General features: G+C 54.1%; 1 protein-coding gene across 3 annotated transcripts in view; it reads left to right on the plus strand.

Moving 5' to 3' along the window:
- MEGF6 (multiple EGF like domains 6) overlaps positions 1 to 13,465 on the plus strand; it is a 69,394-nt gene that overhangs the window by 4,289 nt on the left and 51,640 nt on the right. For 2 of the 3 annotated variants that reach the window (XM_071798582.1, XM_071798584.1), the window contains exons 3-4: positions 2,823 to 2,932; positions 9,186 to 9,290. In XM_071798582.1, the coding sequence (XP_071654683.1) occupies positions 2,823 to 2,932; positions 9,186 to 9,290 (215 nt within the window). The remainder of the gene's footprint in view (positions 1 to 2,822; positions 2,933 to 9,185; positions 9,291 to 13,465) is intronic. The other variant, XM_071798583.1, reaches the window with a different exon arrangement.

Here is a 13,465-nt window from a genome sequence, read left to right on the forward strand (position 1 = left end):
CTTGAGCCACTCAGAGTTTTTAAGCCGCTGAGGAATTCCCAAAGATACATTGCTCTTGCTCTGAAGCAGCTCTGTTGTGTGGTTCGCTGTTCCCCATCTTCTGGCGATGTATTACATCTGTTTCCTGTGATCATGCCGTGTTAATGAAATGGCTTAATGGCCTCACGTGCATTATTCCTGCATCTCTAGGTGTCTCAGCTTCAAAGCAGAGACTTGTCGGTGCCTCTGCGAAGTCTGACAGAGCCGCAGGCAGGACTGGGTCCGGCTGAGCTTCATTGTGCGTGGGCTGATAGAAACAGCCCCAAAGTGGCCAACAGAAGCTGTAGTGTCCCCTGAGTCACCTGCTGCTCTTTGCTGGGAGCCGGGAGATCGGGCAAGGAGGGGTTGAGGAAGGAGGGCGGTGGACGCATGGAACAGTGCGAATAATGAACTTTCCATATGCACACAGCAGCCAAACTGCAGGGCCCGGTCTCCTGTGCTCACCTGCTCTTCCAGCCTCGTGAGGCACTTACAGCCTTCACAAAATCGTAATGCTCCGAGTAGTTTCAAAGGAGCATCTTGGACTAGAGGCAGCTTTTAAGTCTTGACTTCAGGAATTCCTCCTAACCTGTAATTGCCAGTAATTATCTTGGCGATGATATCTGTGCAGCAGTAATAAAGGAGCAAACAGAGTCCGTCTTTTGACGGTGTTTTAAGAGGGGACTTTGAAATGATAGGTGGGTGCCCTGTCTGCTGCTGCTTCAAAGGCTGGGAATGCCCAGACCCAGCCGTCCCTTTCATTCTTCAATGTGTGTTTTTGACATTGTAAATCAAGGAACCGAAATGAAAAAACTCCTTGTCCTAAAGCTGTGGGTTTGCTCGGGTTGGGAAACGTTCCCAAATTAGGTGACAACAGACGGTGGCTCCGTCAGCCCTCAGCGAGGAAACCTGGAGGGATGACAGTGCTGTCCCCAGCAGGGGAAGTGGATTTTCCAGCTGTGGGACACGGCAGGATTTTTAAGCCTGGGTTCCATTAGTTCTGGCTCATTTGACATTTTCTGTGCCAGGGACTCCTTAAAACACAAAACAAAACAGAAACAGTGAAGATAAAGTATCTCCTGTGTGGTTCTTTCCAGTCTGCAGCATCCAGATATCCCCAGGCAACCGGGGCTGTCCAAATATTTGCATCTCCTTGAGCAGCCCCTTGGGCTGACGCCGGGGTCTGAAGAGTCCGGCAGAGCCCGTGATGGGGTGAGGTTGGTGGGGCAAAGAGGAGGCCGGGGCAGGATGAGCTCTCCTGTGTTCATTCCAGGGCAGGCTGAGCTCTCCTGTGTTCATTCCTGGGCAGGCTGAGCTCTCCTGTGTTCATTCCTGGGCAGGCTGAGCTCTCCTGTGTTCATTCCTGGGCAGGCTGAGCTCTCCTGCACTCATTCCTGGGCAGGCTGAGCTCTCCTGTATTCCTGGGGCAGGCTGAGCTCTCCTGCGTTCATTCCTGGGCAGGCTGAGCTCTCCTGTATTCCTGGGGCAGGCTGAGCTCTCCTGTGTTCATTCCTGGGCAGGCTGAGCTCTCCTGCACTCATTCCTGGGCAGGCTGAGCTCTCCTGTATTCCTGGGGCAGGCTGAGCTCTCCTGCACTCATTCCTGGGCAGGCTGAGCTCTCCTGTATTTCAGGGGCAGGCTGAGCTCTCCTGTGTTCATTCCTGGGCAGGCTGAGCTCTCCTGCACTCATTCCTGGGCAGGCTGAGCTCTCCTGTATTCCTGGGGCAGGCTGAGCTCTCCTGCGTTCATTCCCGGGCAGGCTGAGCTCTCCTGCGTTCCCGTTTCTTGGAACACCTTTTCCCCGTTCCCGAGCCGTGTGGCAGATGGAGGAGGCCGCTCGCTGCCATGCACTCGTCTGCTTTGGGATGGGAAGGACGGTGTTTCCCAGAACGGCCCATGTGGGGAGCGCTGGTTGTGTGGGCACCACCCCGCACCCACCGCATCCTCCTGTGCCCCCAGGACCCCCAAGGCCCCGCTCTGTGCATCAGAGCCCAGGCTGGGGGTGCTGGCTCCCGACGGCGAGGGGATGCAGATGGATCCGCTGGCTGCGCTGCTGCCCGAGCCACCGAAAATTGCTTTCTCAGCTGCTTCTGGAGCACAAGCGTTTCCTTCGTCATTTGTTAACAGCTCGCCCAGAAATAAATGGTGTCTGCTTTTATTCTTCTCAGCTGTGCTTCCATATGCTGGCTGGCACAGAGGAGCAGCCCAGGGCTCCCTTTGGGGGAATCAGTGGTTCACCGTTGTTTAAGGGTTTTTTTTGTGGAAAGATTCAGACAAAATCAAACAAGGAGACTGAGTTAGGATAAATATTTTCGGCGGACATGTACAACACATCTGCTGAGCCAGATATTTGTTGTTGTTTGTCTGATTTGCTTTGGTGCAGTAGTTTCATGTTCTGCCAAAGGAGCTGTTTAAAAATCGGCTTCAAAAGTTTGATCCGTGTTGCAAATTTTCACGTACACACGGCACCGAATTTCCGGGATGAAAGTGTTGCTTTTCTTCATCCATGCTTCAGATCAGCCCCGCGCTGCTGCCCCGGGGGCCGTGGGGGAAAGCACCAAGGGTGCTGCGAGGACCTGGGCGCCCCAGCCTCTCGTGTTTCCGATTACAGTAAATTAAGACGTATTTTCTCAGCATCAGCGATCATTGCTAGGCCAGGTGGAAAAAAATGTCAGCACATTTGAAAACCGAATTCCTCATTTTATTTGCATCCGTAATTAAAGCTACAACATCAATTCTTCCTGGTTTCCCCGCTCTGCAGGAGTTAACGTTGCCGGGGGGTGTCTGGCTTTGCTGTGTTTCAGAGCCGTGTACCACACGGGCTACAGGCTGGTGTACACCATGAAGTACCAGACCACGTACCGGTGCTGCCCGGGCTGGTCCCAGCGCGCCGGGGACGCCGGCTGCCTGCACCGTAAGTACCGCGCTCTTCGGGACCCTCTTCCTTTGCCGCTGTTGGTATTTCGTTTTGGCTCAGGGAGCTCATTTCAAGTCCTCTGCCTGCAGCAAATACTATAAAATTATCTTTGAAAAGAACTGGGGTTTTTGTTGTTTGCTTCTGGGTTTTTATATATATACATCTATATATTTATTTATTGCAATGGTGTGTCAGAAGGGTTTTTCTCCAGCTCCTGCAGCGGGTGAGCGTTTGGGTCCAGGGCTGCTGGGGCGCAGCGGGGATGTCGCAGCACGAGCCCCCAGCGATGGCGCTCGGAAGGTTGGACTGGAGACCCAGAACCGGAGGCTTCCTCCCCTCCCTTGCCCTGGCCCGGTTCCCTGCCCAGCAGGCACGGGGTGTCCTGTTCCCAGCTGTGCGTTCAGAGCTGCACGTGAGCCAGGCAGGGGATGTGCAAATATTGGTGCACGGGATGATTCAATGCTGTGACCGCGGGAGGCAGGGGCAGCGCTGTCCCCCGGGCCCCATGTTCCCACCTCCCCTCCAGCCTGCGCTGCCTGGCGGGGGCGCAGATGCTGCAGCTCCCGCTCCTTCCCCAAAACGCGGCGGCCACATCCAGCTGGGGAAATATTTAACTTTAAACTTTGCTTTTGAGATGTTGAGAGCAAAGTAAAATCTTCTCTTGAATCAAACAAAGGTTTATCTGAGCGTATGCGTAGCGATAAATGTCAGGGTCAAGGCAGACGCGCACGTGCCCTGCGATGTATTACCCACTCTTTGCCTAGTTGTGTAATGGAGCTCTGGTCCTTTCTGCATTAGACTTGGAGGTGAGCTCCTGCCCTCGCCACCCAAAAGCAGCTTTTGTTTTAAGTAGCAGGTGGGCGAACCGACAAAACATTTGGGCTCTGACCCGCCTTGCCATCAGGGAATGGGAGCGAGCCGTGTCCAGCGCCGCTGCAAAGGCCATTTGGATTGTAATTGACCTACAGTATGGAAAAGCGGCTCCCACAGCTGGTCAGCTTTAGTTGTGTGAAGAGGCCGTGGGTACCTCCCTTGCGCTTTGATGCTTGAAGCAAAGGTTTAAAAAAAAGGAGAAAAAAGGTGTGTCCAGCAGGCCAATCCTTATTCTTCCTATTCCAAAGCCTGCAGCACGGGAGAGCAGCCCCGCCGTGCTGGAGGGGGCTCCGTGGGTGCCTGCTGACCCACTGCGGGTGAGCAGATAACGACCTCGGATGAACTCCGAAAAGCACGCTCTGAAATGAGTTTTCCTGCTGAGGAAGTGAGTAATTCCATCCAGGAAGGAAGCGGAGGAAAGGAAGTAAAGCTGCCCAGGGCGCGCTCCAAAGTCGTCACCCTCAGAGGAGGGCGCTGACCCTCGCCCGCCGCTCCTGGAGAGCCGGTCTGCAGCAAAACCAGAGGGAGCTCCGGGTTTTTGGGAGACAAAATACTTGGACGCTCCCTATTAATTTCAAATTGCTGCTGATGTGATGGAGAAGCCGTCGGTGTTTATTTTCTTGTCACGCATCCGTCAGTAGTTCCTGTTGCTCTCTTTTGAATGGGTCCTGTTAATGTGTTTTCTGCATATTATTCCCAAGAGCAGGGAAGCTCGTATGCGGTTTGCAGCTGGAGGATAAGCTGAAGAACAGGTTACAAAGTCCTTGCCTTTCCCTCGCTCCCATCCGTTAAGGTTTGTATTTCAAAGTGAGGGTGAGGGTGACCCGACCAGTGAGACCGGGCTTTAGCAGGAGGGACAGGGGTGCACGCCGAGGCAGCAGCGCGCCCGGGCTGAGCAGCTGGACCAGATGTGCCTGCAGCGGGGCCGGGCAGCTCTGGGAAGGGACACGGGGCTCCAGACACCCTGTGCGTTTTTGGCACGGCGTCGGGCTCCTGCCGGCCTCGTTACTGACAGCTTGACTTTCAGACTGACCTTCTCCGTTTCAAGTGGCCTCTGAGATGCTGCTTAAATTCCGCAGGGGTTCAATAATGCACTTCAGGCCCTTGCTGATAAGGATGAGGGGTCTATGTGTCTGGTAATTTCCGTGGTCTCGGCTTTCAGCTCGAGATGGTGAAAAGCCGAGTCCCACCAAGCCTGTAGCTCTTGGTGTGCTTGGCAGGAGACGTGTGGGGCTAACAATTCAGTTTCCCTGCTAGGCTGGCTGTGCTCTGTGCGTCACCTCTGCGCTCCTGGAGCTCCTGGTTTTGCCAGCTGAAGGGCTTTGCCTGAACTTCTGAACCTTTTGCCTGGGATGGAGCCCAGGACTGGTTAAATGTCTCGCGTACCGTCCTTGTCCTCGCAGCGTGGCTGTGGTGCACTTCGGTGAGCCCGCACGTTGGAGGAGGAATGCTGTTCTCCATCACTCTTCCTTTTAAATCAGTCTCTTGTCTCTGAAGTTCCAAGAATCCTGCCTTCCCAAATCCTCACAAAAGGCATTTTCTGGCCTTTCAAACAGGAGGTGACACTTTCTGTAGTTTACCTTTTCTTTCCTGTTTCCCAGAACAGCGTAGTTTCCCTTTTCCCAATTTTAATTTCATTAAAACCACGTCACCCTGAATTAGGGGCTCGTTTGCAGAAGGAGCCGCGGGCCCCTCAGCCCCCCTGGGCTGGGAAGTAGGTTATTGTGGTTTCCACTCGCTGTGTGCCAGCCCGGAGCACAGAGCGGGGGATTGTCCGGGTCGTTCAGAAACCTGGGCCATGGCCAAGAATAACACCCGCATCTCCTAATCCCGATTTGTGTCGCTGCAATTGCTTCTCATATTTTCCATTGTTGTGCTCTGGGTCTCCCTGAGCTGCCCCGCGGGCTGCGCGCCGCTGGCAAACCGGGCACCATGCGCCAGGCTGAGCTTTGCTGGGACCCCGCCTAAACTTTTTAGGTGATTAAGGTGAAGGGTTTGGGGAGAACCAAACCACTCTGCAGTTTGGCCACATGGTCAATTCTATCTAATGATGCTGAGGCCTGAAGGAATGGCGGGAAATAGAAGACAGACCAGAGCGAGCAAGAACTTGAGGCTGCAGCCCTAGGAAGTCTTGGGGCAGCTGGAGCTGGGAAGTCGCCATGAATCGCTGGGTGTGGGGGCTCCTGCTGCCTCGTTGTGTGGGAGGACGTGACGGGGACGCGTTTGTGTGTCCCCAGTTCCAGCACCGCACCGGCAGCCAGCCCGCGACTGATGCGGAGTCACCGTGGTCCCCGAGGATACGTGGCTATGAGAAGTGACTAAAGCGTTAGATGAGAAGATAACTGGCTTTTTGAAGCAACATTTCATCACTGTTTCATTAGTTTGGGTAGATGGGTATTTGGACTTCAATGCTACCTTTGTATTACTAAACAATCTCTTTTTTTTTGGAGGGGGGATTTGAAAAATCATCAGGTCCTTAAAAGAGAGAACACGGAAACTCAAGCGTTTCAGGTCTAGTGCACCCGAGGTGCAAAGTTTGGGGAGCGGGGCTGTGGGTGAGAACGACGCTTGGATGGAGCTGGAGTTATGGCCCGGCTGGGGCTGGCGCAGCTGCCAGGAGCCCTGTGCCCAAACCGGGGCGTTCTGGTGCTGGTGGGGTACCAGCGACGGGGCAAACACCCTTCAGGTGGCTACGCAGCTTTGTCTAGCAGGCGTGTGTGTTTTGATAGAATGTCATATTAACCTAAGCCTTCCCAAAGCCCTCTTCATCGCCAGGGCTTTGACTTTCACGGAGCCCCAGCACAAAGAGCCGATTTGCATCTCTCCAAACTATTTTGCAGATTTGTGTGCACGAAATGTCCTGCCAGCGTCCCCAGAACGCAAACACCTCCTTGCGCTGTTTCCATCTGTGATTCCTTTTTCTCAGGAATACACAATTGGTGTTTTGAGTAGGCACATAATATTTTGTGCCAAGTATTTTGGAGCCATTTTTTGAAGCCTGCACGGGGTGCCTTTCCTCTTCAATTATAATGACACAAAATGAAATGTGTAATCACAGGCCTGCTTTTTCTGTTACTAATTAGTTACAGCTTTAGCTGGAATGGGGGGAGAAACTGGGGGCTCCCACTTGCAGATAGGAGGGAAGCGTTACAGACAGAGAGCGTGCAGAAACCTCAGCCCAGGGAACGCTGATATGATTGTGTTCAGGTGGTCCCGTATCATATGTAGCTTGGCAATTTAATCACATATTATAATTATATTATTCTGGAAGGTGCTTTTCTTGATGATGAAGCAATGCTGTGCGTACGTGTGCTGTACCGGCGGAGGCGGCTGCACCAAACTGGGACCAGTTCGACCCTGGGTCTGGAGTGGGGTCACTGATCGGGACCAGCTCACACAAACCAGCAGCTCCGCTACCCCGCGTGTGCCTTGGGGCTGGAATAACCCCCAGCTCTCCTACGCAGGAGGAAATCATTGTGCTCACTGAAGCCAAAGAGGAACCTCATCATGGTCTGGCGGAGGAGCCGTGGCCCCTTCTCGAGCCGCAGGACGGTGCGGGTTGACGTTTCGCTCGTTGTGCTGCCGAGTGCCGCGGTCGCGGCCGTGCGGGCAGCAGCCGCCACACCATCCGCCATCCATCCCAGCGTGAGCTGCTCTTGGCTCCGGCGCCTCTGTCTGCTCACCCGCCTTCTGGGCTCTTTCTAGTAAATCTGCGCTTCTGAGCCAACAGGTTTGGGTTGCCAGGTCTGCCATGTGTAACTTCAGCTGCTTGAAATAATTACGTTCTCTGGATCCGTCAGCTGGATCAACAGGACACGAGGGCCCCTGTCGCAGGTGACTGTGACACAGTTGGCAGTGTGTTCCTCCCCAGGACAAGTAAGCTGTGACGCGTTGGTCCCCGTGGCTGCTCTTGGCTCAGAGCTGTCCCCAGTCCACCCCTGAGCAGGTCCTCAATGGAACTGCTGGACCAGGTACTGCCAGGACATCTCTTGCGCCATGGGGACACGCGGAGCTCTCTTTGCTCCCATTATCTGATTTCCCACGGCTTTTTCTGAGCTGTATTCCTACCCAACCCCACTATTCTTGGATTTTGTTAGAGTTTGTTCAATGCAAATGAAAAGGGAGAGAAAAAGAGGAGGTGCAGGAAAAAGAATGAAAGAGAGAAGTTGGCTGGCAGCACAGCTGTGTCCAGATCGGTGAACAGAGAGAAAATGTCATTGTCTGATCTTCAAGTGGACTTAAAGAGGGAGACAGGCACTTGTTCTGCATCCTTATGCTTTGACAAAGCGCAGCGCACGTGACAGCATCACTCATGAACAAGAGTGCTCCTTCGGAGAGGAGCATCTTCTACCGGGGAACTTAAACACCGCCTGCATTTCGTGCGTTACGAGAAATACACCTTTCACTGGGAAGAAACATCCTTGTCTGTGCGTTTCTCCAGACCATTCGAAAAGGTGGATTTCAGCAGCCTAATTGAGCATTCCGGGGCTCCGTGCGCGTTTCACACTCGGCTGGGTGAGGACAGAGGACGGGGCTGCTGGCGCTCCGGCCCGTTTAGCTCCGTTTCATCCCCGGTCCGTTTAGCTCCGTTTCATGCCAGTCCGTGCGAAAGTGCACTGGGGCGGCTGTGCTGGGGCGGCTGTGCTGGGGCGGCTGTGCTGGGGCAACTGTGCTGGGGCGGCTGTGCTGGGGCAGCTGTGCTGGGGCAGCTGTGCTGGGGTGGCTGTGCTGGGGCAGCTGTGCTGGGGCAGCAGTGCTGGGGCGGCTGTGCTGGGGTGGCTGTGCTGGGCCAGCTGTGCTGGGGCAGCTGTGCTGGGGCGGCTGTGCTGGGGCAGCAGTGCCGGGGGCAGCAGCGCCGGGGCAGCAGTGCCGGGGCAGCAGTGCTGGGGCAGCCGCTCTGCGGGACGCACGGCCCAGGGGTGCAAAGCAGCTTCTCCGGGTTTGTTTCTGAAAATGCCTCCAGTTTCAAAGTAAATAACTTCTCTTTGTTGCCGCAAGGTCTGGCGTGACCCTGCGTGAGGCGATTTCTGACCGTTTCACCCACTTGTCGGCTGGAAAAGCGTTATTTCGTCAGCAGCCCCGCAGCTCTGCTGATGTTTTCCTGTGAATTCTCACTTAGCTGCACTTTAAGAAAAACCCTTAGACATTGCCTAAGGTATTTGACTTCCTATCCTAAATTTTGAGAGATTTGGTTCGGTGTTTAAGTATTGCATTGCCAACCAAAAAAGTGTCCCCTTTCAAAAATGGTTCAACAGTATTTTTATGCCTATTCAAGTTTGCTACAGGGCTGTGGGAATTTAACCAGCGGACGGGTATTCATTGGTGCCCGTGTGGCTCCGATGTGATCCGGGAATGATTCTGTCCCTCCTCCCCACAGCTGCCTGTGGTTACGGGGTTTGCTTCAACGGCGGGAGCTGCGCAGAGGGGTCCTCGCGGCTCTGCCATTGCTCCTCCGGATTCCAGGGGCCTCGCTGTCAGTACGGTAAGCAGTCTTCTCAGATCCTTCCTTTAATCCAGAGTTGGAAGTGGAGAGGATAAAGAAGGAGGGATGCTCCATTTGTATTTTTTATCGTAGCCATTGTTTTATCTGCAAAACTCCAATAATCTGCTCTCTACTTTCTTTGGCCACTGTTTGGGGAACTGGGATGTTTGGAAAGGAAGTGCTTATCGTGACTTGCTGCGAAACACAGCTCCGTAGCGTACAATAGCCTCTATTCCTGCTGCCGCTGGCCCGGGCATTGGCTGCGATCAGAGGAGGAAGCTGATTAAAGTTGGGTCGAACAAAGAGCCCCGGGGCGGTGGCCGGGGGAGCGGGGCGGCCGCAGCACGGGGCGCACAGCTCGGCCCCGGCCGCCGCATCCCTTACATCTTCGGCCAGGCTTTATTTTGAGGCTGCTAAGCTTTACTTAATTAACTTCCATGCAATACACAAGCTCTCTCCTGAAGGCTATTGGGTTTCCTGTGTTTGGTGATCCAGAGATGGTCAGATTGGGTGAGGTGATACTCGATAGCACACGGCTGCGAAAAGCTGGGATGGTTCTTCATGCCGCATGTGCGGCAAGAGAAAATGCGCCTTGTGCTGCTGTAGAAACACCCGCCCGTTCCTCCCCAGCTGCCCGGTCTGCTGGTACAGAACAGCGACAAACACTCCAATTATCTTTAGGCGATACTGATTTAGAACAGCAAATTAAAGAATAAGACTTTCTTTGGTATGAATCATTAACAGGAGTTAGAGCTGGGTTTATTGCAGCCGGAGGCTTCCCCTGGGCTCGACTGGGACAGTGGTTTGTGCGTGGTGGTTATGAGTCCCCTGCCCCACGTTCCAGTGGTGGCACAAGTTTTCAGTTGGGCAATGAGGCAGTTTCCTTGGTAATAATAAGAAAGAAAGGATTGGCGCGAGCCGGGGCATCGGGACCACGAGCTGGGGCATCCGGACCACGAGCTGGGGCATCCGGACCACGAGCTGGGGCATCCGGACCATGAGCCCGCTGCTGCTCTCGGGCTGAGGGGCACCAAACCCAGCTGCTGCCGGACATTCAGGCTCCGTTCGGCAACAACCGGCCAGACGAGAGCTGTTTGTGCATCCCTGCTCCAGCCTCTGGCACCAGCGAGCTGGACACCGCTCCTGGGCTCATCCTGGAGATGTGCCTGGTCCTGCGCTGCTGCTCGGGTTCGTGTTTGCCCGTCACAGGGTTTTCTAGGAAATAAACAGCCCTTAAATTGTCCCTGCCGTGTTTTTGTCACAGCTTCTCTTGTATAAATTGATAATATAGCACTGGGCATCTTCCTGTGCAGAACCTGAGAGGTAAAAATCATTTTCACATTTGGAAACGTTTAGCAACTCCCGCAATTATAATTGATTGCAGCTTTGAAAATACAGCACGCGTTTCTGAGCCCCCCACATATTCTTTAGAAGGGAAATGGCTGGCTTGTTTTGGAGGAGAATCAAACACATCTGTAGCTCCAGTGACGTGGGCCCCTTGGGTCAGGGACCCGGAGCCGGCGCTGTGGCTCTGAAAGGTCGGCCTTTTATTTCACTGCCCTGCAGAGGGGCAACACAGCATTTTGTAAAAGCCACGGTCCTTGCCACAGAAAATGTGCTGATGGAGGATACGGGAAGATCCCAGCCGCAGGCTCATCCTTCCCTTCGTCTTAGTTTCTTACTGACTACTGTGAATTATGCTTTTGGTAAATGTTGCTTTGGGCAAATTTCTGGTGGAAATGTAATTGTCTGGATTCTCATCTGCTCTTTCACTGTCAAAAGCGCGCTGGGTGTTTGACTTGTGTGCCGATCAGCCGATATCGGTGCTGGGCTTTAATGACAGGATGGGAGGCTGCTTTGGAGAAGACGGCTTGGGGAAAGCCACATGGTGTCCATCAATGAACCCTTTTCCCTTGTCTGTCACCTGTATGAGATGATGTGACCTTCCTGAGAAACAGCTCCCCAATGGAGCTGAGTAGCATCTGGCTGGGATGAATCTGGACGAGGCTGTTGGATGAAAACAACATGAAAACAGCCCCGAGCGAACGAAGCTGCTCCGCAGCGATATTCCTGGTGCCATTCGTCTTCCAGAAACCTCTCTGTCTGATCTTAATGGTATCACTTTTTCTTTTCTGGAAAGAAATACAGACGTGTTTGTTTTAAAGGCAGGACGTTCTCCGCGCTGCCAGACTCCTATCGTACCTTTCAGCATGGGATGTTTTTACTGGCCAGCCCGGAGCGGCAGCGGCGCCGTGTTTACCCTGGCTGGAAAAGGCGGTACCCGAGCGGGCTGGCTCCAGCGGGAGGTGCCGTCCTTCCCGCCGCCCGAGCCGCTCAACGTGGTCATATTTGGGCACTCTTCGTCTGCATTACATCATCTGCTCGAAGGCAGAGCTCTCCATGGGCCCACAGGAGCTCCTGCAGCACATCCAGTTTACCCGTCTGGGTTCAACACCTTTTCCGTTGCCTCTAGCATCTTGGTGATCTTGCATCTTTTTGATCCCTTAAGTGCTGTCAGTGTAGAGATTTATCTTCTTCTTTCCCCATGCAACACGGCATCTCCCACCTGCTGCAAGTCGGGCTTTGCCAGAGCAGCAAACCAGAGGAAGAGGTTGAGCTGAACAATATTCTGTACTTCTATATTCTAATATCATAGTGTCTGCAGCGACTGTTGCTGAACAGAGGAAGCAGCTGGTTTGTCCCGAACTCCTTCATTATCTTCCACGTCTGGTAGATGAAAGGGTTGTAAATGGAGTGTCTGAGCTTTGGTTTGGACTTTAGGAGCTGCCTCCTTTGAGCTTGGGGGTAACCGACCTTTCTGTGCAGGGCCGGTTGTGGGAGGGAGGGGTGCCGGGGAGCCCGGGCGCAGCTCCAGGCTGCGCTGCCTTCCCAGGGAGCCTCAGACCACCCAGCGCTCCGGGGTCTGGTTTTGGGGGCCTTGGCCTCCCCGAGTGATGGCAGCGGAGCAGCTCCCAGACCTCTGTACGCCTGGGGCTCGTGTATTCATGGCCGGGACCCTCCGGCCACGGCACGGGGAGCGCAGAGGCTGTTGTTATGTCCCGTAAATCAGCTGCTGGGCTTCAGCGTTAGCTCACGGAGAGCTGCCCGGCGGAGTGGATCATCTCAGCAACACTCGGGCTTTGGGAGCGCTCGGGTGGGAGCTTTGCTGTGCCGTGGGGTGGGACCCTTCCTAATTAGCCCGGCTGCATTTTGGAGGACCGGCCAGACCAAATCTTCTTTGGCTTTGCACTAAGGAGAGGTCAACTGCAGGCAAGCAGGGCCCGTGGTTAGCGTCTGCTTTTGCAAGGCCAGCTGAAATGGCTTTGTCACCACTTCAGGAGACCATTATTGTCTCTTTCTTTTATAGCACTGCCCTCATTTACACAAGCGTTTGACGTTCTCTCAGTGTTGTTTGATTGACCCTATTACTCCTGCTAATCTCTTGGAGCTGTTCAGCTGGAAGCCTTGGGTGTGCTGGGGCATGGGCAGAGGGGTGGGAGAGGGGGGTTTGCTGCAGCCTGGGGGCTGGAGGTGATTTTCAAAGGACTGCAAAGGCCTCGAAGGTGTTAAAGTCAAAACAGGAAAGGTTTTGTCTTTGGAAGCAAAAGAAAGCACCTTGTAGTGCTTCTTGGAGCCAGACGCTTCCTCATGAGACGCAGAGACGTCCCCAGCAGCGCGCACGTGCGCTGGGGCTTGCTTGGACTCGGGTGACATCCCTGGTCTGAGGGGACCCCGCTGCTGGCTTCGGAGTGGCAGCAGCAAGATATTGTATTCGTTGTTTCACGGGTTTACAGTTCACAAGGCCGATTTAAAATCAGTTCAGGGGATTAAATAGCAGCAATTGTTCTTCAGCTGTCAGCCGATTGGAGAGAATCCACTGTTACTAATAGCCGGGCTAAATTAAGCAGAGCACTTCTCCTCCAACAGCCATGAAGTCCGAATAGTTCTATTTACAAACAGCCTCCTGGTTCCAAGGTTTGTGCTGGGGAGGGGAGCCCAAGCGCAGAGGAGGATCCTGCGGCTCTGCATCGTTACCCTGCAGCTCCACGGCATCGCTGTGTGGCTCTGCATCATCGCCCTGTAGCATCGCCGTATGGCTCCGTGGCATCGCCGTGCGGCTCGGCGTCACTGCCCTGCGGCTCTGCCGTTGGGATCGTCTCGCCGTTTGGCTCAGG

Source organism: Patagioenas fasciata, chromosome 23, assembly GCF_037038585.1.
Source record: "Patagioenas fasciata isolate bPatFas1 chromosome 23, bPatFas1.hap1, whole genome shotgun sequence".
Classification (NCBI taxonomy): domain Eukaryota; kingdom Metazoa; phylum Chordata; class Aves; order Columbiformes; family Columbidae; genus Patagioenas; species Patagioenas fasciata.